General features: G+C 49.1%; 1 protein-coding gene and 1 long non-coding RNA gene across 7 annotated transcripts in view; one reads left to right on the top strand and one right to left on the bottom strand.

Annotated features, from left to right (window-relative positions):
• Positions 1-27,707, top strand: part of DIP2A (disco interacting protein 2 homolog A) — a 111,630-nt gene that overhangs the window by 61,593 nt on the left and 22,330 nt on the right. For all 6 annotated transcript variants that reach the window (XR_011974025.1, XR_011974024.1, XM_072640777.1 and 3 more), the window contains 15 exons: positions 1,027-1,224; positions 2,445-2,536; positions 3,895-4,005; positions 8,867-8,990; positions 9,161-9,270; positions 9,682-9,784; positions 12,846-12,910; positions 13,163-13,256; positions 13,687-13,806; positions 20,921-21,035; positions 22,752-22,891; positions 23,207-23,343; positions 25,268-25,348; positions 25,831-25,958; positions 27,332-27,446. Coding sequence is in view for 4 of the 6 variants with exons in the window: in XM_072640777.1 (XP_072496878.1) it covers positions 1,027-1,224; positions 2,445-2,536; positions 3,895-4,005; positions 8,867-8,990; positions 9,161-9,270; positions 9,682-9,784; positions 12,846-12,910; positions 13,163-13,256; positions 13,687-13,806; positions 20,921-21,035; positions 22,752-22,891; positions 23,207-23,343; positions 25,268-25,348; positions 25,831-25,958; positions 27,332-27,446 (1,733 nt within the window). In the remaining 2 variants the exon portion in view is untranslated. The remainder of the gene's footprint in view (positions 1-1,026; positions 1,225-2,444; positions 2,537-3,894; positions 4,006-8,866; positions 8,991-9,160; positions 9,271-9,681; positions 9,785-12,845; positions 12,911-13,162; positions 13,257-13,686; positions 13,807-20,920; positions 21,036-22,751; positions 22,892-23,206; positions 23,344-25,267; positions 25,349-25,830; positions 25,959-27,331; positions 27,447-27,707) is intronic.
• On the bottom strand, positions 14,661-22,501 carry LOC140525397 (uncharacterized). The gene is made up of 3 exons (XR_011974027.1): positions 22,114-22,501; positions 16,048-16,193; positions 14,661-15,176 (listed from the first exon to the last, which is right to left on the bottom strand). It is a non-coding gene; the product is annotated as an uncharacterized lncRNA (long non-coding RNA).

Below are 27,707 nucleotides of genomic sequence, written 5' to 3'. Positions count from 1 at the left end.
CAGGGAGGTGTGGGTACAGAGCCCCACACTCAAGGCACTTTCCTGGGGTCTCAAAGGAGATAATTTGTAAAGGGCCTTGCACAGCACCTGTCCTGTAGGAGGCATTAAGAAATGCTTGCTGACTTCTGCCTGGGCCCCCAACAATGGCAGGCCTCTCTTCTTACATTCATCTCTTGGCTCTCACTTATACTTCATTGTTGCTGACTGGTGAGTCCTTGGTGGGCTATCCTGGAACAGGAGAAGGGCCGGGACTGACCCTTATGCTTTCACGGGGACAGGAAGGCCTCACCTCAAGGCCAGATGGCACCTTATCTGTCAGGTGGAGTCAGGGAGGGTTCCTTGAGGTTCTGAAATTCACTCAGAGGCCAGGCCCAGGGCGGGTTAGGGCAAGACTCAAAGCCAGGTCTTTCTGGCTGCCGAGGCTGTCTCTCTGTCCCCTGCTCCTTGCTGCTTCCGTCACAATCATCCTAGACCCCAGTCAGTGGAAATACCAGACCTTTCTCCAAGCCGCCGTTTCCAAGAGGATTTTTAAAAATATGGACAACTGCATAATCAGTCCCTTCCCAATGGAGGCCCCCTCCCTGTGGTTCTGGGGTGCCGACAGCGTTCCGGATCCATGGTGACTTCATGTCCTCCAGGCTGTCCAGGAAAAGGGGCTCAAAGTGGAGGGGGGGTAATCCCCAAAGAAACAGAACCTGTTCTTGAGCAGATGCTGAGAAAGGCCAGGCCAAGCTCTTCCTGGGGTTGCTTTAGATGCCCCCTGAAGGTTATCCTCCTGAGCCTTGGTGGGCAGGTCATAGGGATGGGTCTTATTTTCATTTCTTTTCAAATTTTGAGTTAGTAATACCCTGATTTCTTGTAGTTCTTGAATTAGTTTAAAGAATTCCTCCAAAATTCTTGGAGGAATTTTCAGATGATCTGATAGCTCTCAGTAAAGGTGGTAGGAGGGGAGATGGGGGAGTATAAATCCTTGAGTACAGAGGTGTTAGCTTAGGACTCTACTGAAGGGTGGCCTTCTCTTTGCAGTCCACCAGCCAGATCCCAATCAGCCCAAGCCAGAGGGAAGTCAGATGACCGTGCTCCAAGGGGAGCCATTAGCTGTGATTTCCAACTGGCCTCCATCCCTCTTAGCAGCCCTGCAGCAGTGGGGCACGACCCAGCCAAAGGCCCCCTGTCTCACGGCCTTGGATACAACTGGAAAAGCTGTCTACACCCTCACTTATGGTAAGTACCAAGCCAAGCAGGACTTTTTCAAACACAAACTCCTGTGGTTGGCCCCAGAGGGCCATGTTTTAGGCTCTACTTGGTCATTGGCATCTCATGACAGGCGCTCTTTCCCTTCCTCCAGTTGGAAAGATTGGGGGGGAGGTTTGAGGGGTTCATGCATTTTAATTGAGGAAGGAAGCCAGAATAAGTGGTTCTTGTGGACTGAGGAAGACTCAAGGGAAGCAGAGGGAAACAGAAGCCAGATCTCTGTGTTTTCCTGGTCATAGCTCCTTCCAGGCCTCCTCCCTCACCTCTCAGGTACCAAGTACCTCATCTCCTGCCCACCTTGCACTAAGCAAAACAGATCTTCAGTGGTGCCTTAAGCTGACCAAAGGGAGACTGAGAAATTCAAGGGTAGACAGAGGACATTTGGGGAGGGGGAGCCCAGGGTTTGCCAGGAGAGAAGGGAGGGAGAGCCTCTCCTTCCCAGCCAACTTCTGTGGGCCCTTAGACCAGTGGAGGGGGTAGACCTGATGTTTGTAAACCAGCACTTATAGAGCACCTACTGTGTGCCAGGCACTTTATAGAGATATCATTGGTGCCTCAACCTTGGGGGAGGGGGCTGTTACAACTCCCATTTTATAGGGGAGGAAACTGAGGCAGACAGGTGAAGTGACTTGCCCAGGGTCATACAGCTAAAAATCTGAGGCCAGATTTGAACGCAGGTCTTATTGACTCCAGGCCCAGCGCTGTCCATACATTGAGACACTCAACTGCCTCTTCTCTGACCATTTATCAAATGAACAGTGTCCAGGAACTTCCATGCACTTGGAAGGCTTCAGCTGTGAGTGAGATGAGAAAATCCCGTGGTCCTTGGCGTGTAAATCAATAAGGTCCCACTAAGTATGGAGTACCTGTGCACGCAATCTCATGCCCTTCTTGCAAACACATTTCTTTGAGCTGTCCCCAGTGGAAAGGCCTGGTGCTCTGTTGGTCCTGGACCCCCCATTTCCCTGCAAGTGGCCAGAAAAGGCCCCTGTGCTACTCTGAGAGGCCAGAAGGAGTGCCTGGATGGCCCAGGAAGCCCCTCCCACAGTAGAATGTGACCAATGCCAGGGAAGCATTCATGGACTCAAGAACACATCTCTGTCCTTGCCCATCACTGATTCCCTTAGTGTTCCCTTACCATATTGACTGACTTTTGTCATATGTGCTATGTGCTTTCATTGTGATTTTAGGCAAACTTTGGAGTCGAAGTGTGAAGCTAGCCTACACCCTCCTTAACAAGCTCACCAATAAGAATGAGCCCCTGCTTAAACCTGGAGACCGGGTAAGTCACCAAGGGGAGTTCCTCTGGCTCAGGAAGCGTTGCTGCCCAGGAGGAAGAGTCTCTGGGGAGGGGGGAGGCAAGGGGAAAGTTGTTGACCCAGCGAGGGGAGTGGGGGGGGGGTGAGTTGTCAATGTTCAGTGGGAGAGCTGCTGTCCAGGGCAGGGGGAAAGTCTAAAGGTCATGACTTTGGCCAGCTGAGGTTTTCGTTCTAAGGACAGCGGTGGGAAGCCTTTGAAGGCATCTGGAGGGGCAAGCCATGGTGGCTACCTTCCACACCTTCCCCCACCCTACCTCATCCTCTTCCTTTTCTCATTTGCCTTTGTCCACACTAGCATGGCTGTAGAAGTGGTCAGTCCATGCAGGTCTGTGTCCAAGGTCTAGCGAGCCACATTTCTTCCTGGTGGATGCTCAGCCGGCTGGTGCTTACCCAGCCTCCATCAGTGAAGGATGCCAGGGCTCTCCGTCTGGGTCTTCACAGCTCTTCAGTATTGGATACAACAGGGAGACTTAATTCAGTTTAACACAAGGTTGTCAGGCTCTCTGTTCAGCAAACTCAGCATAAGACCCATCAGATGCCCAGCATGTTCTATTTAACAGAGGTGCTAAGAGTGACCTATGTGGCTTGGACCCCTTCTTGACCTGGGGCACAGGGAGAACCAAGTGTCCCCATTATATACTCTCCAGGAGGGGTTCCATCTGCTCAGGATCCTGAAGCTGCCTGTGACAGAGCCAGGCCTCTCACCACATCCCCAGAGCTCTTATCTGTTGGCCTGCCAGTCTGCTTCTGACTGTGTATCTGGTACACATTCAGTCTGTTTGCAGCTCCCAATGGCAGCCATTTATGAAAAACATTTCTGCTGTGGTGCTTGGTGTTCAGAGAAACATTTTGGATGTGGGTGTTTTAGTAAAAGAGGCTATGTAAGAGGAGAAAAGAAGCTGCAGCCTCAGCCCCTTGTGCCCCACAGCCTGGCCATCCCTGTGCTCAATTCGAGCATCCTTCCCTGCTCTACATTTGGACACCCACTCTTCCCTCTCTCTTAATGGGTGCTGCTATTCAGCACCATTTTCATTCATTTTTTCCCTTTTATCTAAATAAATCCTGGCCCCCAGGATCCCTACCTCAGCTTTCCCCAGGCTGTTTGAGCTGGTGATATAACTCTCCAGGCCTGGGCATTCACTGCCAGTCCCCACCTTGTAGAGAGATGACCTCGGAACGGGCCACTCAGCTGAAGAAGGTGGGGACCTTCTCTGGGCAGGGAGTTTGGTTGGCTTTGGGCCAGACTTTTCACTTGAAGATTTTACTTTGAAAAACAAAAGCATTTTTCACCTCTTCCTCCCCACCTTGTTCTTAATTCTAGGTGGCTCTCGTCTTCCCCAACAGTGACCCTGTGATGTTCATGGTGGCATTTTATGGGTGTCTCCTGGCCGAACTGATCCCTGTGCCAATAGAAGTGCCATTAACGAGAAAGGTAAGCCTTGGAATGGACCACTGCCCAGTGGAGGGCGTCCTTTGGGCACAGGCAGGGAGCAGTCTTTGTGGGGACAGTGTCTGCCTTAAGACTCCCAGACTTCTTGGCCCCAAAGACCATGCTCCCTAGTCATGATCTTCCCTCCTTTTGGTGGCTGGAACATTGGCCTGGCTTCCTCACATTCCAGAGGGCGGGACTGTGTGCACCTGACCAGAAGAGCCCTGGTTTAGGCCTGGTCCTCCCTGTGTCTCACCTGACTGTGAGGCCCGTGGCAGGGAGCAAGAGAGGCCAGGGAAGGAAGTCTGAAGCAGAAGAGGAGGAAAGGGTGTCATCAGGGAAAGGCAGGCTGCTCCATCCTGTGGGTCACAGGGCAGGCTTTGGGGAGGACCCAGAGGAGAGCCCCTGGGGCTGGGCACCTCCATCTCGGTGAGAGCATTCACAGCAGCAGACATAACGAACCAAGGCAGCTGCCCTTTGGTCCAAGGAGGGAGCTCTCAGTGCTGGAGCAGCCCGCCTTCCCCTGCCCTGCAGCGAAGACCCTCAGCCACTGTGTCTTTGTGACTGCTAGTCCCTTTATCGTTCCATTCACAAAGCATCCCTTTACTGAGCGTGGGGATCCAGAGACAAAAGCGAGCCTCACCTTACCCTCAGAGAGCTGAGATTTTGTGTTGGGGGAGCATCTCTTGCCCACTTGACCAGTGTTTCTTCCTGCCCTGGCTGTTGGTGTTTCTGTGCCTTTTCTGTGCTGCTGCTCAGTGCCGTAGGAGGGGCAGGTGGGTCACATCTTTGGTCTGGGATCTTCCAGCCTGCGGGGGAATCCATAGACCAGAAGTCAGCAGGAGTCTGAGTTTGATTCCTGGCCCTGTCAGCACCGGTCCTTTGCTTCTGTTTACCCCAGCTTCTTCAGCTAGGCTCCCATGATGTGGCCTTGGGGGCTCCCCTGTTTATCACTGGCATCCTTCATAGCAAGGGCTGCTTGCAGACATGATCTGAGCAAGTGCTGTGAGCTGGACCTCTCTCAAAGCCCCCCTTTCCCAAAGTCACTGAACTCACAGCCCACCCAACAGAAGGCTCTGATCTTTTTTTTAATTAGTGTTGTTGTTTTTACTATTTTGACTCAGCTTATTCATGAGCGGTTAATAGCTCTCAAATTATTTCATTCATAAAGTGTTTCACAATTGTATTGACATAGTTCTTTTGTGTATCTTTGTAGGTAGATTTCCAAGTACTGTCTAAATTCCATAGTTATTTTAAGTGGAATTTCTTTTTTATTTCTTCCCATTGGGTTTTGCTGATAATATATAGACAGGTGGATGATTAATTTGTTGTATATTCTACAACTTTGAAAACGTTGTTTTAAGTAATTTTTAGTTATTTCTCTAGGGTTCTCTAACTACATTATTATATTATTTTCTTTTTTTTTAAATAATATTAATTTTATTTATTTTTAGTATTCTACAATCACTACCATATAATTTAGATTTTTTTCCCTTACCTCCCCAAGATGGCATACAATTTTATATAGGATCTACACATACATTCCTATTAAATACATTTTCACTGTAGTCATGCTGTGTAGAAGAATTATAATGAATGGGAGAAATTGTATAACAAACCAAAACATGATACACACACACACACACACACACACACACACACACACACACACACACACCACACACACACATGATCTGCTATATTCTGCAATTGAATTCCATAGTTCTTTCTCTGGATGTGGAAGGCATTTTGCCTTAGAAGATCAATGGGAATTTTTTTTGTCCTTGCATTGCCATGAAGATCCAAGTCTGCCAGAAAAAACTCTCACACGCTGTGGTCATTGCTGTGCACAAAGTTCTCCTGGTTCTGCTCCTTTTGCTCAGCATCAGTTCATATAAGTCCTTCCAGGCCTCTCTGAAGTCTTCCCATTCATCACTTCTTATAGTGCAATAGTACTCCATTATGTTCATATACCATGATTTGTTCAGCCATTCCCCAGTTGATGGGCATCCCCTTGATTTCCAGTTTTTGGCCACCACAAAGACAGCTGCTATAAATATTTTGTATATGTGGGACCCTTTCCCATTTTTGTGATCTCTTGGGGATACAGCCCTAGAAGCGATATTGCTGGGTCAAAGGGTATGCATATTTTTGTAGCCCTTTGGGCATACTTCCAAATTGCTCTCCAGAATGGTTGGATCAGCTCACAGCTCCACCAACAATGAATTAGTGTTTCTAACTCTCCCACATCCTCTCCAACATTTATCATCTTCCTGTTCTGTCATGTTTGCCAATCTTATAGGTGTGATGTGGTATCTCAGAATTGTTTTGATTTGCGTCTCTGTAATCAAAAGTGATTTAGAGCATTTTTTCATATGATTATAGATACCTTTAATTTCTTCCTCTGAAAATTGCCTGTTCGTATCCTTTGACCATTTATCAATTGGGGAATGACTTGTATTTTGTACATTTGACTCAGTTCTCTACATATTCTATAAATGAGGCCTTTATCCCTGACTTTAGCTGTAAAAATTCTTTCCCAATTTTCTACATCCCTCTGAATTTTGGTTGCATGGTTTGGTTGTGCAAAAACTTTTCAGTTTAATGTAATCAAAATTATCCATCTTGCACTTCATAGTGCTTTCTATCTCTTCTTTAGTCAAAATTTCTTCCCTTCTCCATAAATCTGATAAATACACTATTCCTTGGTCCACCAGTTTGTCCATAGTATCAATCTTTATACCTAGATTGTGTACTCATTTGGATTTTATTCTTGTGTATGGTGTCAGGCATGGGTCTATGCCTAGTTTCCGCCACAAGCCCTGATCTTTTTTTCAGACAGACAACCCTCTAGCCAGGCCTCTGCTGGCATGGACCCACGTGTAAAACCTTGCGTTGATCACTATTAATTCTCACCTTACTCGGGTGTATCTGAAAAAGCACCTGTCAGGTGGTAGTAGGAAACAATTGTCCCAATCCAGGGGAAGGCTGGACAACAGCAGTGCAGCTACACCGATGACAGCCTGAGCAGTCACACAGCTTCTCCCACCTCCTCGAACACACCTTCACCTCTTGTGTTAGACTTTTTTCTGCAGCCATTTCAGACACCTACCTGACTGACTCTTGTGCCTTTTGGAACACTTGGATCTTCTCTAGGCCCTGAGTGATCCTGACTGTGCCTCTTTGGCATCTGGAGTGCTCCTTAGATCTGGGTTCAGGCGACAACCTTCCTGGGACTTCTTCTTGGGGGCTTCTTTAAGGAGGTGATAAGTGAAATCTTTCTTACTTCACTTTTTCCTTTGGTTCTAATTGACCTGGGAAGTTTCCTTTTATGATTTCTTGAAATGTGGTGTCCAGGCTTTAAAAAAAAAAATCATGGCCATCCTGGGAGGCGCTTAATAAGGGCTTCTCATATTGTATTCCCCATGCCAGGCCCAGACCAGCACTCTGTGCACATCTGGCTGCCTAGAGGAAGCATTTGTCAGGTTCATGATAACAAAAAGCTTCCTTTGTCACTCCAGCCCCACGTCCTAGCCTGTGAATGCTATGTGGGCCCCCTTGCCTGCTCTCTGTCTTGTCTGTCCAGAGCCATCGTCCAGGCGTGGGGCCCATCCTTCCACATCTCTGCTGTGCCTGTGGGCTCACATTCTCTGGTGGAGGCTGTGGTTTTTATTGCTTTTGGTGCTTTTCTTAAAATTCGGGGTATCTCTCTGCTTCTGATCTCGTGGGCTGTGTAGACAGCTTTAACCCTCCCCATTCTGGTTCAGTTTTAAGCTGGCTTGGTTGGCTTTGTGAGGTTATTAGATTCATTTGCCCTCAAGCCAGGAGAGTGGACATTAGTCTGATGCTGTTAGCTCTGGCCCCAGATCCAAAACTCCCTTCCAGGCACTATCTCCTTAGCCCTTGTCCACTGCAATAATCTTCCAAATGCTGTGCCTTGGTAGGCCACAAGGAAGGAAATCCCACCCGGACTTGTGTCCCACAACCTGGGTTCTTCGGTGCCTTCACTGGAAACACAAGCCCGCCATTGCTTTTATGATGGTCAGGAGGCTCTCTGCCTCATTTCTGCCTCAAGAGGACTCTTCCTTCTTAGTCCTTGGTTTCAGGACCCTCCCCCCCACCCCCAATCAGCCTTGTCTGAGCTTCCTGGGGCAGGGGGAGCATCTTCCCACTCTCTGAGACTGTGGATTCACAACGCTTCTTGGAAGGACAACTGGCCATTCCCTCCTCCAACACACCAGCTTCTCCCTTTACAGAAAAAGCACTGATGTGTGGTTCAGCTGCAAGGAATGAATGGAGAAGCCTTGAGTGGTCCCAGGCGTGGGCTGTGTCCTGGGGGTGGAGACAGGATGGTGAATACAGTATCTGCTCCTGAGGTGTTCACCCTCTGTGTAAGAGGGGCCAGCACCCAGAGCAACTTCACCACAGGGAATGGGAAGGCCTGGAGATTGCCAGGCTCCACTGTTTGGAGCCTCCAGCGCTGGGGGAGTCACGGGGGAAGAGCGACCCTGCTGACTGTAGACATGATCGGGCTTTGGTGATCCTCCTTCCCTTTCCCCCTTGCAATGTGCAGATGCAGACCTAGGCCCCACTCTGTGCTTTCATCCTTTTTCTACCTTGTTTTTACATTGCAGTCCTTTCCATTTTTAGGGGACCATGGATTGGCCCCCATTATCTGAAGAACAGAGAGTGGTTCTCTGAGCTTGCCTGTCAGGGCCAGGACATGGTCTGAGAGCCCCACACCCACAAGGCCTCTGTCGAGGGAAGGGTCATCAATGACATCAGACCCCCTGTCTAACTTATGTTACTCTTGTTACTCATTTGTTCATCATAAAGCTCACCAAGTGTTTTGTGTGTTCTTTAGGATGCTGGGAGCCAACAGATCGGCTTTCTCTTAGGCAGCTGTGGAGTGACGCTGGCCCTGACCACAGATGCTTGTCAGAAGGGCTTGCCCAAGGCACCAACGGGAGAAGTGGCTACATTCAAAGGTACCAGGTCACTGCTCTGGGGCAATCACTCGGCTCCCCTTTGAGTGAAGCCAAGAAACTATCCTAATCTTCCCTTCAGCCCCAGTGGATGTGGGTGTCTTTGGGGGTACCAATTGAATAACATCGCCTTCCATTTGATTCCCATTGCCCCTTTTTGCTTTCTTTTGAAGGCTGGCCTCGCCTTGTTTGGTTTGTGATAGATGGGAAGCATTTGGCAAAACCGTCCAAGGACTGGCATCCCCCAGTGCGAGATGCCAGTGCTGAAACTGCATACATTGAGGTAAAAACACTTTGTCTTGGCTTATGGTTCATGGAGAATTAATGACATCACGGCATACTGAGCTTTTCTTTTTTTGTGATTATATTACTAAAGCCAGTGACCTTGTAGTGTCCAAGCCAAGATTATTTGGAGTTCAGTGATTTTTTTTGTCATCTTGCTGTCTTAGACGACCCAAACCTCCTCAGATCCTCAGTCAGTCCACGAAAATTTGTATTTGTAATGGAAACACCCCTGGCCAAGTTCTTAGCTTATCGACCTACCACTTTTATCTTTGTTCTGAAGTGAGCTACCACATTCTCCATGAAGCATGGAGGACAGGTCTTATCTTATCTGTAAAGTTCTAGTGAAGGCTGTGTGGTTACTTGCATGTGAAAGGATCACATAATGTTTTCCTGAAATATTCTTTTCCAGTATAAGACGAGCAAAGAGGGCAGCACTGTGGGGATTACTGTATCTCATGCCTCCATGTTGGCCCAGTGTCATGCGTTAACCCAAGCCTGTGGTTACTCAGAAGGTAAGTTATCTGCTCCATAACCACTGGGATTGCCCGGCAGGCTGGGCCTTAGCTAGCCCCATAAGGGCTGGGAGGAGAGCCCTCATTTGGAACTAGAATCAACCTCCTCCACATCCCTCCCCATTAGATCTACCCCTCTCTTCAGTGACCAAAAATGTGTTGACTTCCTCCCTGGCCCGCAGACCTGCAAAGATCACGTCCCTAGCAGAGTCTTGTCCTCCATTGGCTGAGCATTACTGACTCCTTACATTAACCTTGTCCCCAACCTTGGTGCCCTTGCTGACTGTGCACCAAGCTTGTAAATGCTTTTCTTAAAAGACAACATGATAAGCAAGCCACCTAGACCCCTTGCAGGAAGTGGTAGCTGGCCTTGGCTGAGGCGAGCAGGACCCCTAACTCCCAAGGTCCAGACACTGGGCTTTCAGCTAGAAGATAAGCTGCTGAAGGGCAGGCCTGTGTCTTTTTCTCTGCTTCATACAGTACCAATAATTGCTTTTGGAAATCCATCAAAGTGAGTCACGACTCTTTTAAGAATGCCTGAAACTGCCTTGGGTCACTGGACAGCGCTATATCTGCCTACTGACTCATTCTGTACTTGGGTACTTGTTGCCTTAAGCCCATGGGTCACTTTTCCCCATATACCTTGCTGTTCTCATGGTCTTGATGAACCATTGATCCAGCCCTATGTTTTTGTACCTGATTCTCTCCTCCCTACTATGTCACTTAGGAAACAGGTCACCTGTGTCTTCCTAAACAAAACAGGGTTAAGGCAGCACACATTTATAAAGCCCCTCCTATGTACCAGGCATGAGGGCACAAAGAAAGAAGCATAAGGCATTTCCTGCTCTTGTAAGGCTCTTAGTCTGATGGGGGAGACAGTGTGCAAGCCAAATACAGGCAGGATTGGTGGGGGAAAGGCACAGGGGGTGATGGGAACTGGCAAAGGCTTCTTGGACAAGGTGGGATTTTGCCCAGGCCTTGAAAGAAGCCAGCAGTGGTAAGGGAGGAAAACGTTCCAGGCCTGGGGGATGGGTGGCCAGAGAAAGGCACAAGGTCAGGCCAGGGTCTGTGGCTCCTTATGTACCTGCAGGAAGAAAGGCATAAGGCTTTGCTTGGCTCTCTGAGCGGCCTGGGATTCAGTTAGGTGACTTGGTGGTACTTGTTGGCAGGTCTGGGCAGTGCCGCTTTCCCTGCTGGGGATGGTGGGATGGATGACACACTCTTAGAGAAGGGCACAGAACCCAAAAGGAGTGCCTGTGGGGGCTGCTTGTAGAAGAAAGGACTTGACGGTACTCTCTCAGGTTTGGCCTACAGTTGAAAACCCCTAAGTGCAGAGAGAAAAGTTTGAGAAAATGTTTGCTGTGTGCCTGCATGTGCCTACGTAGACCTGGTCCTGTCCTGGCCTGGACAGGGCAAAATGCCAAGTTGGGTGTGGTGCCTCTGAGCCATGGAAAGCAACTGGGCCTTCAGGGAGCAAGGCACACACCCTGGCAGTGTGGAGTTAAATTCACCCAACATTACTCAAGCACTTGCTGTATACGACACTCTCTGGGAGGACCTAGAGATACCAAGATGAAAGTACTTTGGGCTTTGAAGGGAGAGAAGCTCAAAATATAAATAGAAAGAAGGGAAGGCTAGCCAGGGCAAAGGCCACCCAGGGATTCCCAAGCCAGACTCCATGCCTCTGAAGCCCTGGGTCATACCTTCCAAGGCCTGATGGCTAGAGGCCTAGTCTTTGAGCTAGCAAAACTCCACAGCAGCTGAGGCAGGGTGGCACAAGGTATGGGGTCAGGAAGACCTGGGTTCAGATCTTGCCTTAGACACTTAGCGGCTCTGTGGCCCTGGACAAACGACCTCTGTCTGCCTCAGTTTTCTCAGCTGTAAAAGAGGTTTAATAATATCCCCTGTCTCCCAGAGACGTCAGGACCAAACGACATAATAAGTATAAAGAGCTTAGCACAGTGCCTGGCACACAGTAGCCTTGCTATTATTTTTTTTAATTTTTAATAATTATCATTATTTTTGTTATGTTAGCTGGTTTCCTTGCAGGTAGGTGGTGCAGTGGATAGAACCCTGAGCCTAGAATCAGCAAGATCCAAGACCCTTAGCATTAGGCACGTAACCGCTGTGACCCTGGACAAGTCCCTTAACTGCTGCCTGCCTCACTTTCCTCATCTTTAATATGGGGATAATAGCAGCCCCAGCTTCCCAAAGTTGTTGTGAGGATCAAATGAGAAATGAATAGTAAAATGTTTAGCGCAGGGCCTGGCACAGTGCCTAGCTGTCACCATCATCATCATGAAAGATCCAGGATCCGAGTCTACCTCTGCCCACAGCTGGCACCTGTGGCAGGTGAGGATCGCTGGCTTTGCCTGCTCAGCTGGTTGGCTCAGGCACTCAGTGTAGACCGTGTGTCATGAGAGGACAGGCCAGAACCAGGCCATGGTGATTGAGCTTCCTTGGGAGTGCAGCGTACCCTTCTGGGGGCAGGTACCGCTGCTGGAGCAAGAGAGTTCTGTAGACTTTGCCTCGATGTTGGCAGAGTGGTGGAGAAAGCCTTTCTTGAGAGTCTCCACTGGCTTCCTATCAGCTCCCAGGAGAACAGATGCCCCTGGAGGCCAAGAGCTGGCTCAGTTCTTTGTCTCTGTGTCACCAAGGCCCAATATAGCATGTGGCACAGATTTGGAGCTTAACAAAGGGTTGACTGACTTTGCTTCAGTTCATAAATGTGGACTGGTCCTGAATGCTTTGGGTACTGGCCAATGAGAGGCTCTAGATTGAAGGGTGAGGATGTTGGCTGGTGTTTCCAACAGAAGGCAGCCATCATGGAGCAGGAGCCCCAGAACCCATCAGCTATTTAACTGAGTGCCCATTATCAAGAGCTCTGGAAGCCAAGTTTGGGCCCGCCATCTTGAGTTATTGGAGTGTGCTCTCTGGGAACATGGGGGCCTGTGTCCAAGTTTGCCGACAACCAGTTGTATACAGGGATTCTCCCGGAAATGTTCAGGGCTTTGGCAGGATGTTGAACCACATTCTTTTAACGCTCTCTTTTTGATTTCAGCGGAGACTTTAACTAACGTGCTGGACTTCAAAAGGGATGCCGGCCTATGGCATGGAGTGCTGACTGTGAGTGTTGCCCAGTAAATCTGCATTTTGGAATAAGGCTTACTGATCGCTTCCTAGAAAGAAACAAAAGTTGGCCCCTCTGTCTGGTAGCATGCAGTGTCTTGGTTGTGGAGTGAGGGCTTTGAGCAACATGCCTGGAATTATGTCAAGACACACCCACTTTCCCTTCCTGTGCATGTGATGATGCCTGTTGTGTTCTTGGGTGATAATTACCATAGGCCCCAAATAAATAAATGCTTTGGGTTTTTTCAGAGTGTCATGAACCGAATGCACGTTGTCAGTATTCCTTATGCCCTCATGAAAGTGAACCCCCTTTCGTGGATACAGAAAGTGTGCTCATATAAAGGTAATTATACCCTCTCTGGGTTGATCCTTTCAAACAGCCACCTTAAAAAATATCCAGAGTGAGGGACTGAGTATTTTTCTGTGGAGTTGGAGTTGAGTCGTTGCCAGCCTGGTTTTTCCATGCCCAGCAGAACTGGCAGCCGATGGGATGACCTTGTGACCCCAGCCTCCATCCAGCTCTGTTGTTGTGGCTGAAATTCTGCCTGTTGCATTTGAAGAGCATTTTCTTGAGTTCTGCTTAAGATGGGGATTCCCAAATGAATGCCTCATTTTCATCCACTTCTGGTCTGAATTATTCTAAGACCTCTTAACTTGTTGATTGGATCTTGATACTAACTCCAAAGTGTGCACGTGCGTGCTCTATGTGTGTGTGCTCCCGCAGTCCTTGCTGTTTCCCCGTGTCTCCTGACGCTCTCTCCTGTCTTGGGCAGCCCGGGTGGCATTGGTCAAATCCCGAGACATGCACTGGTCTCTCCTGGCCCAGCGAGATCAGAGGGACGTCAGTCTGAGCTCTCTGCGGATGCTGATCGTGGCTGATGGAGCTAATCCATGTAAGTAGAAGGTGGGGACAGGAGGAGGGAAGCGCTGGACTTCCTCTCAGCACCACTCCCACCCCCCACACCACATTTCTTCTCATCCAGGTTTTCTTGGAATCTTAAGTGTCCTCTCTAAGGTGTGAGGTGAACTTTAGCTGCCTGCAGTGGTGGGAGGGTTGTAAGCAGCTGGTCTTCAGTGGTCTCATTTGTTTGTAATTCATGTTTTATGATCATTAATATGGAAGGTTCGAGCTACTCATTTCTTTAGCATGTCCCTTAAAGACAGTGAATTTGATTTTTATCACTGTAGAGCTATTTCACACTAAATCTATGAAGAAAATAGGCTTTTTTGTGACTGGTGCCAAGGGATGAGTCAGCCCACTGGTAAACACTTTTTAAGTGCCTACTGTGTGCCAGACACCGTGTGCTAAGAGTTGGGCATACAGAGAAAGGCAAGAGAAAGGTGGTACCCTTGAAGTACTCCTCATCCAGTGGGAGACAACATGCAAACCATTATGTAAAAGCATCGTTTTCTACACAGGATAAACTGAGGGAAGGTGCCACAATTAGGAGGGGCTGGGAAAGGCTTCCTGGAGAAGGTAGGATTTCACCTGTGAAAAATAATTCATTCAGATTCAGGAGGGGTGAAGATAAAAAATAAGTTTATTGCACAACTGCAGTGGTGGTGTGTGGTAACATAGCCACGCTCTATAGAAACAAAATCAAGCTTTAAAAGTTATTCCCGAACTCCGAGGCCCTCCCCAGCCTCCCTCTTGGCTGGGTCATACAGGGCATACAGCTTCCTGATACACCTACTACATGCTTCCGCTTGATATATCCCCCATTCTGCACCGTGCGTTGTGTGACCAATAAAATGAACCTTTAGTCCTTTAGTTTAACTAAACTAAACCTTTAGTTTAGAGGAGGAGAAGTCAATATTCACAAGGTTATGACACATGAGCATTCCAAGTGAGACTTAACTTTTTCTCTGCTTAGCAGTCTTCTAACCTCAAAACAAGATGAAACCGTCTGGATCCTTGCTTTGCCTGTTGTCCTCTGTGTGAGACATAATTCCTTTGTTATGCTGGTTATTGTTCTGAATTTATGGAAACAAATTTCTCCGTTATCTCTCTCAATTTCCCTCTTCTGCTAGAAGATTATCTACTACTAATCCATCTTGATAGTGTCTCTGTTTTAAATGTCTCATCCTTAATAGTCATAGGCAGAGAAATTCTCTTAGGAATGCTGATTAACCTGATGAGTGAAAATGTTTCCTCAACATCTTTCTTCACAATCAGTTTATTTTCCTGAATTTGCTGCAAGTCCAAAGACTTTCTGGTATGTATGGATCCTCTAGATTTCACAAGTTATATATTACATAATTTCTGTGGAAACAAAAGTTTTAGTCATTCCTCACAGCTGGGAATTAGAGAAGGCCTGGGAGGTCAGTGGTCAGAGTGGAGAAGGAAGAGCCTCCAGCCCTGGGAGATGCCCAGAGACAGAGAGCAGCTGAGAGGCCAGGGTCCCTGGATCTGAGACTGTGAGGAGGAACGTGGAAAGGGGGGAGGGAGCTGGGTTGGGAGGGGCTTTGAAGGCCAAATGGAGCATCTTACATTTGATTCTGGAGGCAGTCAGGAGCCATCAGAGTTTATTGAATTATGGGAGTGACATGGCCAGACCTGCACTTCAGGGAGATTCCTTTGGTGGCTGAGTGGAGGATGGACGAGAGTGGGGAGAGCCGCCTTGGGGCAAGCAGACCCCCAACCCAGCAGCCATTGCAGTAGTCCAAGTGTGAGATGATGAGGGTCTATACCAGGTTGGGGCAGGGTCAGAGGAGAGAAGGGCACGTATTGGAGAGATGTTGCAGAGATGAAGCTGACAGACCTTGCACCATATTGGTTCTGTGGGGTGAGGTGTAGGGAGCAGTTCAGGATGACTCCTAGGTTGGGAGCCTGAGGGTCTGAGAGGATGGGGGTGCCCTCTATGGTAATAGGGAAGCTAGGAGGGAGGGAGGGTTTAGGGGGAAAGAGAAAGAGTTCTGTTTGGGACATGTTGAGTGTAAAATGCTTGCCTCTAGGACACCCAGTTTGAAATATCCACTAGTCTTCTCTTTCATCTCTTACCACCCACATGGAGCTGTGTGCCCAAGTTATTTTAAATTTGTACTTAGTATGGATCTTTGCATGAAGTAGAGACCAAATAATGAATATTGGATAGCTAGCTTGATATTTCTAAAGGAATCAACCACAGACTTACCAGCTTCATGCAAGTTGCTTTAGACTTGGTGTGGGAAAGTCTTGTCTTGTTTCTGGCAGGTGAGCAATCTTGGACACATCTCTAAGTCGTTCAGTCTGTGTGCCCTTATCCTCTGATGAGAACGCTGGAATTGGTTATCTCAGAGTCTGAAAGGAAAGAAAGGTCAGACCCAGCTGTGACTGAGGCAAGAAAAAAGCCTTTGTGGCCAGGGCGGGGGAGGATTTCAGCAGAACTACATTTCACAGGGAAGGGCTGGCATGAACAGAGGCAGCAAAAGGCCGGTCATATTCAGGGAACTGGGAACAGATGAACCTGTGGAGAGGCAAGATGGGTCCCAACTGTTGAGTGCTCATCAGTGAAGGGTTTTTAGTAGGCATGAGAAGGAGTGACTTGGCTAAAGAGATGTTTTAGATATTTTTTGGCTGCTGCCAGAGGAGAGAGATTGGAGTTAGGTTAGTCTGGGCATGAAGTGTTGAGAGCCTGAATCTGGATGGCTAGTTGTGAAGTGGGAAAGCTATGAGCCTCATTCTCTGCTTGGATGTTTGGGTTAGTGGTGAGGGAAGAGTCAAGGGGAAAGCCAAAGGGGGAATCATTTGGGGGAATGGCGAGTCGGGCTTTAGAAACATTGATTTGGGGGTGATTGACAATGCAGAGCTGAAGCAGAGTCTCAGCTCTGGGCCTCACCCAGCAGTCAAGGCCCTCAGCCTGAAGTACGTTTCTGAGGGGGAGAGTGTGGTCAGATGCAGAGATCAGTGGTGGGAGAGGAAGCAGGAGCTCCAGAGCACAATGAGAGGCTGGAGAACATCTGGAGGGTGGTGTCAGAGGTGCTGGAAGGGTTTTGGGGCCCATACCATATGATGTTGGCTGAAGAAACTGGATGTACTTAAGTTGGATAAAAGCAGCCTTAGGAAAAACATGTTAGTTACCCTCAAAAACTCCCATGACCCCTCAGTTGTCTCCCAGGTCATCTCCCCTGCACTGGTCACTCTCCCTTCTCCCCATCTTCACCCTTTCGTGAACCAGTTCAACTGGACGCTTCTCTTTTGAGTCCCAGGCCTCCTCATCATGTCACTAGGAACACCCAGCCAAACCTCAGCCTTGTATCACTCCCACCATTTGTCACATTCTGTCCTCTATACCTGCTGCTGAATGAAGGAGGAGAAAATCACACTACTATTTTGCTTAGGCTGACTCCAGATTTATGTTACCCAACCTCAGCTGGGCCCTCACTGCTGCCAGGCAGTCCGACTATATCTCCCTTATTAGCTCACTGCCCCACTCTCCACTGCAGCTCTCCTGATAACCCCATGGCTCCCCCTCCCCACTGACTCTCTCAAGTGGGACCCTTGCCTCATATTTTACAGAAAACAATCAAGGCCATTTGCTACAATCTCTCTCTTCTCTCCGCTTCCTTATCTCTCACTCAGGTTGCTTCTGCCCCTACCTCCTTCAGCCCTGTCTCATGTGATAAGGTGGCCTTATTCCTTGCCCAGACCAACCCCTCTACCTGCTCAGGTGATCCCATTGAACTTTGTCCGCTCTGTCTTCTGTCCTTTCTCCCTCACTTTCAGTCTCTCCTTTTCTACTGACTCCTTCCCTACCACCTACAAACAGGCCCGTGGCTCCCCTATCCTGAAAAAAAGGCCCTCATTTGACTCCTCTGTCCCTGCTATCATCCTATATTCCTTCTGCCATTTGTGGCTAAACTTGAAGAGACTACCTACAAATACCTCCACTTCCTCTGCTCTCACTCTCTTCTTAACCCCTTGTAGTCTGGCTTCTGACCCCATCATTCTACCAAAACTACCCTCTCCATAGTGACCAGTGGATCTCTTAGTGGCCTTTTCTCAGTCCTCGTTCTCCTTGGGCTCTCTGCAGCCCTGGATGCCGTGGGTCACTCTCTTCTCCTGGATACTCTTGCCACTCTAGAGTTTGGGGCACATCTCATTCTCTCTCCTGGTTCCCCTCCTCCCTCTCTGACCATTCCTTCTCTGTCTCTTTCGTTGGATCCTCCTCCAAAGTAACCAGTAGTCTCTTAGTGGCCAAGTCCAGTGGCCTTTTCTCCGTCCTCATTCTCCTTCACCCCTGTGCAGCCTTGAACACTGGGGGGCGTTCTTGTCTCCTTGATTCTCTAGGTTTGGGGTCACTGTCTCTCCCAGTTCTCCTCCTCCCTCTCTGACCACTGCTTCTCAGCCTCCTTTGCTGGGTCTTCTTCCCAGATTATACCCTCTAACAACAGAGTCCTTCAGGACTGTAATGTAATGCTTCATGGGTGGTCTCATCAGCTCCCATGGATTTAATGGCCATCTCTAGGCTGCTCCAAACTCTCTGCTGACCTCCAGTCTCCATTGGCCTTCCAGACATCGTAAACTGGACATCTCAAATGAAACTGGTTGTCTTTCCCTCTAAGCCCACCCTGTGCCTCCCTTCCCCATTACTATCCTTGGCTCCTCTGGCTCCTCACTGTCCCTAGCCAGGCTGGTGCGCATGCGTCCATCATCTCTTGAATACACCCCCTCTCTGTTCTGACACTGCTACCACCTTGGTGCCAGCCTTCATCATGTCCTGCTTTGGTGCCTCAATCCTCTCCTATCTCCAGTCCATCCTCCATCCAACCACAAAAGTGACCTTCCTGAAACTCAGATCCAACCCCCTGTTTAATAAATGCCTCTGTTAGCTCCAGAATCAAGTACAGAATGCTCTGTTTGGCCTCCACAGCCCTTCCTCACCTCCCCAGTCTCCTTTACTCCCTGACCCATTCGCTTTGATCCAGTGTTCCTGGTCTTCCAACAGCTCCATAAATGACACATTCTGTTTCTTAGCTCTGGGCATTTTCTCTGGCCATCCCTCATGCCTGGAACACTCTTCCTCCTCTGCCCTCACTACTGACCTCCTTGGGTTACTGTAAGTCCCAAAAACTACAGTCTCGCAGGAAGTTTTCCCCATCCCTCCCCCCCCAGATTCCAGTGCCTTTCCTCTATTAATTATTTCCTATTTATCCTGTATATAGCTTGAAACATGTTACATGTATGTATGTATGTTGGTATGTAGGTTCCCCCAGTAGAATGTGAACTCATTGAGGGCAGGGATTATCCTTGCCCTTTTTTGTATCATCAGCACTCACAGGGGGCCTGGCACATTTTGATTGATTACGCTTTACCCCCCAAATCAAAAGTCGGTAGTAGAATTGTTGAAGGAATGTGTAGCCTGGCTGTAATTAAGGAGAGGGCTGCTCTAGGCAGAGGCTCTCAATGACTACTCATCAGGCATGAAGGAGAGAGGATTCTTGTTGAGAACTGACTGGACTAAACCAGAGCTTCCTAAGCCCCTTCCCCACTCTTAGATTCTCTGAGGAGGAAGAGGAGGATCCCAGAAGAGACAGGGAGAATGGCCAGAGAGGTTGGAAGACACCTAAGCTAGCCCCGTATCAGGGGAGCCGTGAGCAGGGCGGGTTTCGTGAAGGATGAGACAGTTGGTGATATGGACTTGACACTATGGTGTGAACAAGCAGCTTTCAGACAAAACAGTCAAAGCTACCTGTAGTCATGTGGAAAAATGGACTAAGTCATGATGAATGAGAGAAATGCAGATTAAAACAACTCTGAGCTACCCCCACACACACACCTACCGGATGGGCTAACATGACAGAAAAGGAAAATGATAAAATGCTGGAGGGGATGGGGAAAAACAGACACACTAAGCACTGTGGGTGCAGTCATTCTGGAGAGCAATTTGGAACTGTGCCCAAAGGACTATCAAACGGTGTATGTACTGGTAGTCTGTATCCCAAAGAAATTAAAGGAAAAGGGAAAGGACCTATATTTTCAAAACTGTTTATCACAGCTCTTTTTGTGGTGGCCAAGAATTGGAAATTGAGGGGATGCCCATCATTTGGGGAATGGTTGAAAGAGCTGTGGCATATGATTGTGACTGAGTACTCTTGTGCTATAAGAAATGACTAGCAGGATGGTTTCAGAAAAACCTAGGAAGACTTACATGAAGTGACGCTGAGGGAAGTGAGCAGAACCAGGAGAACATTGTACATAGTAACAGTAACACTGCCTGACAATCAACTGCAATGACTTCGCTGTGCTCAGCGATACAGTGACCTAAGACTGTGCAAAAGGACTCATGATGAAAAATGCTCTCCATCTCCCGAGAGAACTGAGGAGCTCGGAGTGCAGATGGAAGCAGACTTTTTTTACTTTTATTTCATTTTTCTGGTCTGTGTTTTCTTTTACAACATGACTAATTAAAAATATGTTTTGCACAACTGCACATGTATAACCTATATTACTGTCTCAATGAGGGGGGAAAGAATTGGGAACTCAATTTAAAAAGTAAATGTTAAAAATTGTTTTTTCATGTAATTAGGAAAAAATAAAGTATTTTTTTAAAAGCTCTGTGTGGCCCTTAGTTACTCAGCTTTTAGCATTGCCAATGTCAGTAACAGGAGGCTTTGCTAAGTTCGTTCGGGTGACTTTTAGGCAGTATCAAGTCACATCTTTCGTCCTGCAGCCAGTGAAGAGTCGTTTTGTCTCCTTCCCCCACCCGGTTTTAGGCGAGCAGTCTAAAAATGACAATGTTGTTGAAATAACCTCCCATTAGGGGGATTTGGAGATGGTGTAGAAAACTAGCCTTAGTTGAGGGCGATGGTGGTAAGATGCTCACCCCCACATCCAGAAGGCTTATGCCTGTGTGTCTACCTAGAAATACCCACATATGAAATCAGGGTCCCTGACCTCCAGGGCTCTGATGTTCAGGAGGGACAATGGCCATGCCCACTTGTTCTTGTGACCACCTGCACTGCTTCTGCAGGGCTGACCATGCCCTTTTAATCCTTCTTTATGTCTTGTTCTTTCTTCCCACTCAGGGTCGGTATCATCCTGTGATGCATTCCTCAATGTCTTTCAGTCCAGAGGCTTGAGGCCTGAGGTTATCTGCCCCTGTGCCAGTTCCTCCGAGGCGCTCACTGTTGCCATCCGCAGGTAACTTTGTGGAAAGCCTGCAGCGCCTCATCTGCCTACCTTAAGTGTCCCCTGGCTTTGGTCCCCTGGGCACATCCCCAGGGGGACAGAGGAAGAGAGGAGGGGCTGCTTGGAGCAGGGGCATTTGTGACCCTGCTGACCCTCTCACAGTCTTCTCTTCCTCCAGCCCCAAGTGATCCATTCTGCCACATGGCAGGGCCTTAGGCAGGCTGAGGGTCTTCCAGAACACATTTATTTCTTTGACTATAGTTTTGAGCTATTCGCTCTTAAAATGATTTTTAAAAAATAAAAATAAACAAAGCTTTTTTAGCCTTTTGGTGACTCCAGAAAATTTCATGGCCTGAAGACAAAAGATGAGGGGTCCTTTGAAGACCATCACAAAGCTCATCAAGCATCTGCCCATGTGGGTAGGTCTCCGTGACATGCAGTGTGAAGGACACAGTCTGCCCCCGGTCGTTGCTCTTGGTCAGTGACATGCTTGCCCAGGTTGGCACCATGATGACATTTCTCCTTCACTGTCCCAGTGAAGACCTGCTGTCTGGTCCCCATCTCATCTATCACTGCCTCCTCCAGCCCATTCCAGAAACATCCACCAGGAGTCACTTGTGCACCAGTCTCTAAAACTTGGGATCATTTGTAGCTCATAGATCAGAGAATGTTTGAGGTGGCTCGGGTCCTCTGTTCAGTCCCTGTATTTTTAAGGCCCTTGAGAGGGCAGGTGGCTCATTTGAAGTGAGATCCAACTAGGATCTTGCCCAGGTGTCCCCAGGGCTCAGTCCCAGCACAGTCAACTCACACCTCTCCCTCCTCTCAGCTCTGGGAGGGACAGGGTCACACTGTTAAGCTTGGGGACAGTTTTCATCTCTTTTCCTTAGGATGGCGAGAAATCTGCAGCCAGATCTCCTACCTGGCTTAACCCACTGGCTGTGTCTCTGGTGCACTGACTGCTGACTGCATCTGCCTAGCCTGAGTGAGGGAGGGCTAATTAAGCCAATTCTTACTGGTTTTGTTATCTAGTGAACTGTGACCAACAGCACCTTCATTCCTCCCCCAGAAAGAACCATTCACCAATTTTTACCAGAATTGTCCAACAGCTGGCCTTTCCTGTGACAACAGGTCCTGCCTGAGGCTTGGGGTATTGATGCTCACAGATGCTGTGGTGTCTTGCTGGATTTGCCCATTTGAGTGGGATCATGATGTAACAGAGAGAGTGCTGGGTTCTGAGACAGCAGCTCTCAAGTTCTAGCCTGCCTCAAACTTTTAGATGTGTGGTCATAGGCAGATGTCCAGCCCTTTCTGAGTCCTCATCTTTGAGAGGGGGAAGGCGTGAGGCATAGATGTGCTCATGAGGTCATCAGATGGAGCTTGTGGGGTCATCAGCTGCTAGGAACTGCCCAGGCCAGACCAGCCCAGAGCTCTGGGGCAGGGAAGGACTCTGCCTAGCAGCACCACAAGTTGATAAAAGTGGTTTTTTTTCTTTTGGGTTCCCATGAGCACTTGTGTTTACATCATGGAATGCAGAGGGAGATTCTAATGGAACCTTGTGAAGATGGGTCTTAGGCCTGCTTTTCTTTTGAAGGATCTAGTGGTTCGTTTAGCTGACTCTCTTGCTTGTCTGTGATTCCTTCTGTTCCCTTCCTCTTGGGGTGGGGGTGAGGGCTGGAAAAGAGCCCTGGGTGCTCACAGGCTGCCTTTGCCTTTGCCTTTGCTTTTCAGGCCCCCCGATTCTGGTGGCCCTCCTCCAGGCAAAACTATTCTCTCCATGAACGGCCTCAGCTACGGTGTGATCCGAGTGGACACGGAAGAAAAGTTGTCTGTGTTGACCGTTCAGGATGTTGGCCAGGTCATGCCTGGAGGTGAGAAGGGTCTTTGAAATGCCAAGTAAGAATCATTGGGGGCAAGTTGCTATGGATACATGCTGCCTTTCTTCTGGGAAATACTCCTAGAGGACAGGGACTATCTGTTGCCTCTTTTTGTGTCCCTGGCACACAGTAGATGCTAAATACATGTTGATCAATTGACGGACTGAACAGGCGTGACCGCAAGGCCGAGGCAGTGCATCCCGGGTCTTCTTCCTGCACCTTCTCTGTGCCCTAGAAAAAGCTTTTGCTTTGTCTGCATGTCCTGGATCAGTGAACCTCTATGTGACGTGGGCTTTCTTTGTTTTTTAGCTAGTGTGTGTGTGGTGAAGGTGGAAGGTACCCCTTATCTCTGCAGAACGGATGAAGTGGGAGAAGTGTGTGTCCACTCTGGAGCCACTGGGGCTACCTACTATGGCCTGGTTGGGATTACCAAGAACGTGTTTGAGGTATGCCCAAAGGCCCCGCTGGGCCGCTTGTTCACCCCTTGTAGGTCTGGCCCCTGCCAGCTTCTCCCTGGGTCTCTCCTCACTCCACTCTGTCCTCAGCACAACGGCCAGAATCTTCTGCAGGCCTGGGCCTGCTTTGAGCTTGTGTGGGGCCTAAAGTGTAGCCTTGGCCAGGCTGAGAGGCCCTGTGCTGTGTGGCTCCCCCCATTGCCCATGCTACCATTCACATTCCAACTGTGCCTTCTAGGCTTAGCTCCTGTATCACTTTCTCCAGGAAGCCTCCCCTGACTGCCTTCCCCTCTTTGTACCCAGTGCCAGGCATGCAAGACTTGGAGTAGGGAAGGGTCCCCTCTCCAAATCTGGGAAAGTTTCAATTAGCCCTTAATGGACATGGTTAAATCTTGTTACACCAAGACTGACAGCATGAGAGAGGTGAGGTTGTGGAGCCTTGGAGTCTTGTGGAGACATGGACTATTTCTGCCCTTTCAGTTATGGCAGAATCCACTGAGAAGGGTTGGCAGATGGGCTGCGAAAGTAAGAGTATGGAAAAGGCAGAATGGCTGTGGAGTCTCCCCACCCTGACTGAGGTCTGGCATGCCACATGGTGTGAGGCCAGAAATGTAAAAGTGGAATGGGCTTTGAGCTCCTTCTTCCCATGGGATTTCTGTCTGCCCGCATGGATCAGAGGAGTGGACTGGGGGTGTGTGTGTGTGAAATTTGGGGTCCAGGAGAATCTCCCCTTTGACTGTAAAGAAGTAGGTTAGCAAAATTAAGCTGTCTCTCTCTCTCTCCCCCTCTCCCCCTTTTCCTCCTCCCCTCCCTCCCTCTCCCCTGCCTTCCCCTCTCCTCTCTCCTCTTTCTTTCCTTCTCTCTCTTCCTCTCTCTGTCTCTTTCTTTCTCTCCCTCTCCCCATCTCTTTCCCTCTCTCTCTCTCTTCTTCTCCCTGTCTTCCTCCTTCCCTCCCTCTCTCCCCCACTGTCCTCTCTCCTCCCTCCTCTTTCTTCCCTTCTCTCTCTCCCTCCCTCCCTCCTCTCCTTTCCTCTCTCTTCCTACTTCTCTCCCTCCCTTCTTTCCTTCCGCTTTTCCTGGTGCCCCCTGATTGACATCCTTTTAGTTTTGGAGGAAACAGGTCTGTGTGTTCAGAGAAACCTTAAAAATCATTCCTCAAGATTGACTTGGCCAATATTTGTTGAGTAAAATGCTCTTTTTTGAGTGAGCTTTATTCTTTATATCAATTAAATTTGATGTATCATGTTTTGAGTTCTCCATCCATTCCAAGGGGAAGGTTATAGGTCCAGAAATTACTTTCTTATTTTTTAGCCAAAGTCTGCAGACGTAAAGCCACAGCTGTGATTACACAGCAAACCGCCGCCTGCAGAGCAGTCTTTAGTCATTCGAACTTTAAAAGCGTCTCACTATTTTTTTTCACTTGTTTATATTTATTTTTTTAATTGATTAAGTTTTAGTTTTTAACGTTCACTTCACTGAGTATTTTTGCAGGTGGGGATACTGTGCCAGTGCATGTGAGGTGAGGTTGGGGGGGTGGGGAGTATGCCAGGAGACCAGGTGCCCCTGGGGAGAAGGATTGGGGCCCTCCAGCTCCTGCCTTGGCTCTGGCCATGGCGCGTCCACAGCTGGGGCCCCTTCAATGACGTGTCTTCTGAACATTCACACACAGTAGAGAAGTGACTGCCCCAGAGACCTCCCGGGCTCTCTACCTCCTCTTTTTGACTTGACGTGAGCTCCAGGACATGCCTGGGAGGCTCAGGTTCAGGCCTACCTCGGCCTGGCCTAGGAGATTGAGTCATAGGCCCGAATTTCTCCGTTTTGACTTGGGTCTTTGGGGCTGGGGCCACGTAGCCTGGCCAGGACTGGCCCGATCAGGGAGAAAAGTGGTGTGATTCCTTTCTTGCTTCTCCATCAGACAATCCCAGTTACAGCAGGAGGCGTGCCCATTTCTGACCAGCCTTTTACGAGGACAGGCTTGTTGGGCTTCATCGGGCCAGTAAGTGTTGATTGTTCACGTCTTTCCTAGCTCTTGAGGACAGGGAAGCATACCCGAACCTCTTTTTAGCAGCATATGTACACATGTGCGCGTGTCTATTTGTGTACACACCCCCCTCTTCCTGCCCCACCACTACCATTGTGAGCTGCTGGCTGCAGCTGGCCTGAGCTGGCACATACCTGCCTTGAAGGTTCTGTTCTGTCCAAGGGGATCTTCCCTCCCTGGGCCCTTGCCCCAGCCGCCCCTCTTTCTTTCTGCTGCCCACCAGGTGCTGGCCTGTCACTGGCTGTTGTCACATCAGAGCATTTCAGTTGTCTGGGTCTGAGGTCCCTGGTCTGCTTCTCGTCCCTGGTCTGTTTCTCGCCCCTGGAGCACACGGCCAACCCTGTCCCTGCCCGCTCTCCCTCTGAGCCCAAGCCCTGGCCCTGACAGGCAGATCCTCCTTCCTCGCGGTGATTCCTGTTGGTGTCTTTTGTGTTGAGGACCAGCTGGTGTTTGTCGTGGGCAAGCTGGACGGACTGATGGTGGTTGGCCTTCGCAAGCACAATGCGGACGATGTGGTGGCCACTGCTTTGGCAGTAGAACCGATGAAATTTGTCTACAGAGGAAGGTGCTGACCCAGGCCAGGGCCTGTTCCCCTTTTGCAGTGTTGGCCACTGAGTGGGAGGGAGTGGGGTGTTCACTCTGGGTGGCTTTACATCTAGCTTGTCACATCTGACCTTTGCCTCAGGCAAAAGGGTCCCTCTCTAGTGGCCTCTCTGAGTGACATTAAAGGCAGCAATCATGCGCGTTTGTCCATAATTTGCAAACAAAGGCCTCCCTCATTTTCATCTACAGCAGCCATAATAATTGCTAACATTCACATAGCACCTACTACGTGCTGGCGCTGTGCTGAACATTTTATATCAGTTCACATGATCCTCACAACCTGGGAGGTTGGTGCTATCATCATCCCAATTTTACAGCTGAGGGAACTGAGGCAGACAGTGGCAAAATAACTTGGCCAGGGTCCCAGTAAATATCTGAGGCTGGATTAGAACTCAGGACTTCCTGCTTCCTGGCCCAGCGCTGTATCCACCTAACCACCTAGCTGCCTGTGTCACCGAGCATTTATTGATTAAGTACCTACCATGTGCCAGGTTCTATATAGGTATACAAAGGCAGAAATGCAACCATGCCTGCCCCAGGTGCTTCTATTCCATCAGCAGATTTCATACATGTGTAGGTACAAGATAATAAGTTCATTGTGTGGAGGAAGTTAGGAACACCTGGGGTGGGAGCTCGTTGAAAGGATGTCCAGAAAGGCCTCATGGGGAGGGGCACATGGACTGATCTTGGAAGGAAACTAGGAATTCTAAGATGCAGGGAAGAGGAGGGAAGGCATTTCTGGTGTAGGGAATAGCCAATGCAAAGGCCTGGAGGCAGGAGATAGGGAGTATTGTATGTGAGGAGCTGCAAGAATGCCCTTTTGTCTGGGGCGCAGTGTTTGGAAGGGAATAATCATGTTCAGAAAGCCTGGAAAGGTACAGATACTGACTTGGGAGGGTTTTGTGTTTGATAGATAGACAATAGGGAGCTACTGATTACACATAGAGGAGTGGGAGGGTCAGATCCAAGCTTTGGCTCCTCTACCTGGGCTGTGCCCTCATAGGCAGAGTGAACTGGAGGCAGATTTGTGCAGGGGGGGAGGGGTCCAGCATGCTGGCCTGCAAGGGGGTGTGCCCTGGACAGAGGGGGCAAGCCATGGGATCCAAGATCAGGACCCCTGGTTGGGGCCTGCTGGGCTTGGTGATGGTCTGACTTCAAGAGAAAGAAATGATTCGTCTGATTCAATTCTACCAAAAGCAGAGAAAGGCAGCCCTCCTCTGGGCTGGGACACAGCAGGTGTGTTTGGGAGGGAGCCCAGGCCCTGGCACCAGCCCCTGGCCGCCGCCTCCTGGCCCCTAGCCCCTGGCCTGACTCTGCTTCTGTCCTTTGGTGCAGAATAGCCGTGTTCTCAGTGACCGTCTTACATGATGACCGCATAGTGCTGGTGGCTGAGCAGCGGCCAGATGCGTCAGAGGAGGACAGTTTTCAGTGGATGAGCCGAGTCCTGCAGGTAAGCCCCCTTTGTCACTCTGGGCCTCAGTTTCCTCACCTGAAAATGAGGAGGTTGGGCAAGGTGGCCTCCAAGGTTCCTTCTGGAACAAAGAATCCCTTGCTCTGGGGAGTGGCAGCTCTACCACATGCACAGTCCTGAACCTGGTTGGGTCGATTTCAAGGAGCATCACTTTTGTGCTGAGTCCTCAACGACCCAAGGGCCTGCTTTGGGTCTCAAGCTGAAGGCTCTGTTTTTTGAGGCTCTTTCTATCCAACATGT

Source organism: Notamacropus eugenii, chromosome 2 (assembly GCF_028372415.1).
Source record: "Notamacropus eugenii isolate mMacEug1 chromosome 2, mMacEug1.pri_v2, whole genome shotgun sequence".
Classification (NCBI taxonomy): Eukaryota; Metazoa; Chordata; class Mammalia; order Diprotodontia; family Macropodidae; genus Notamacropus; species Notamacropus eugenii.
This window is presented reverse-complemented; position numbering and strand designations above follow the sequence as displayed.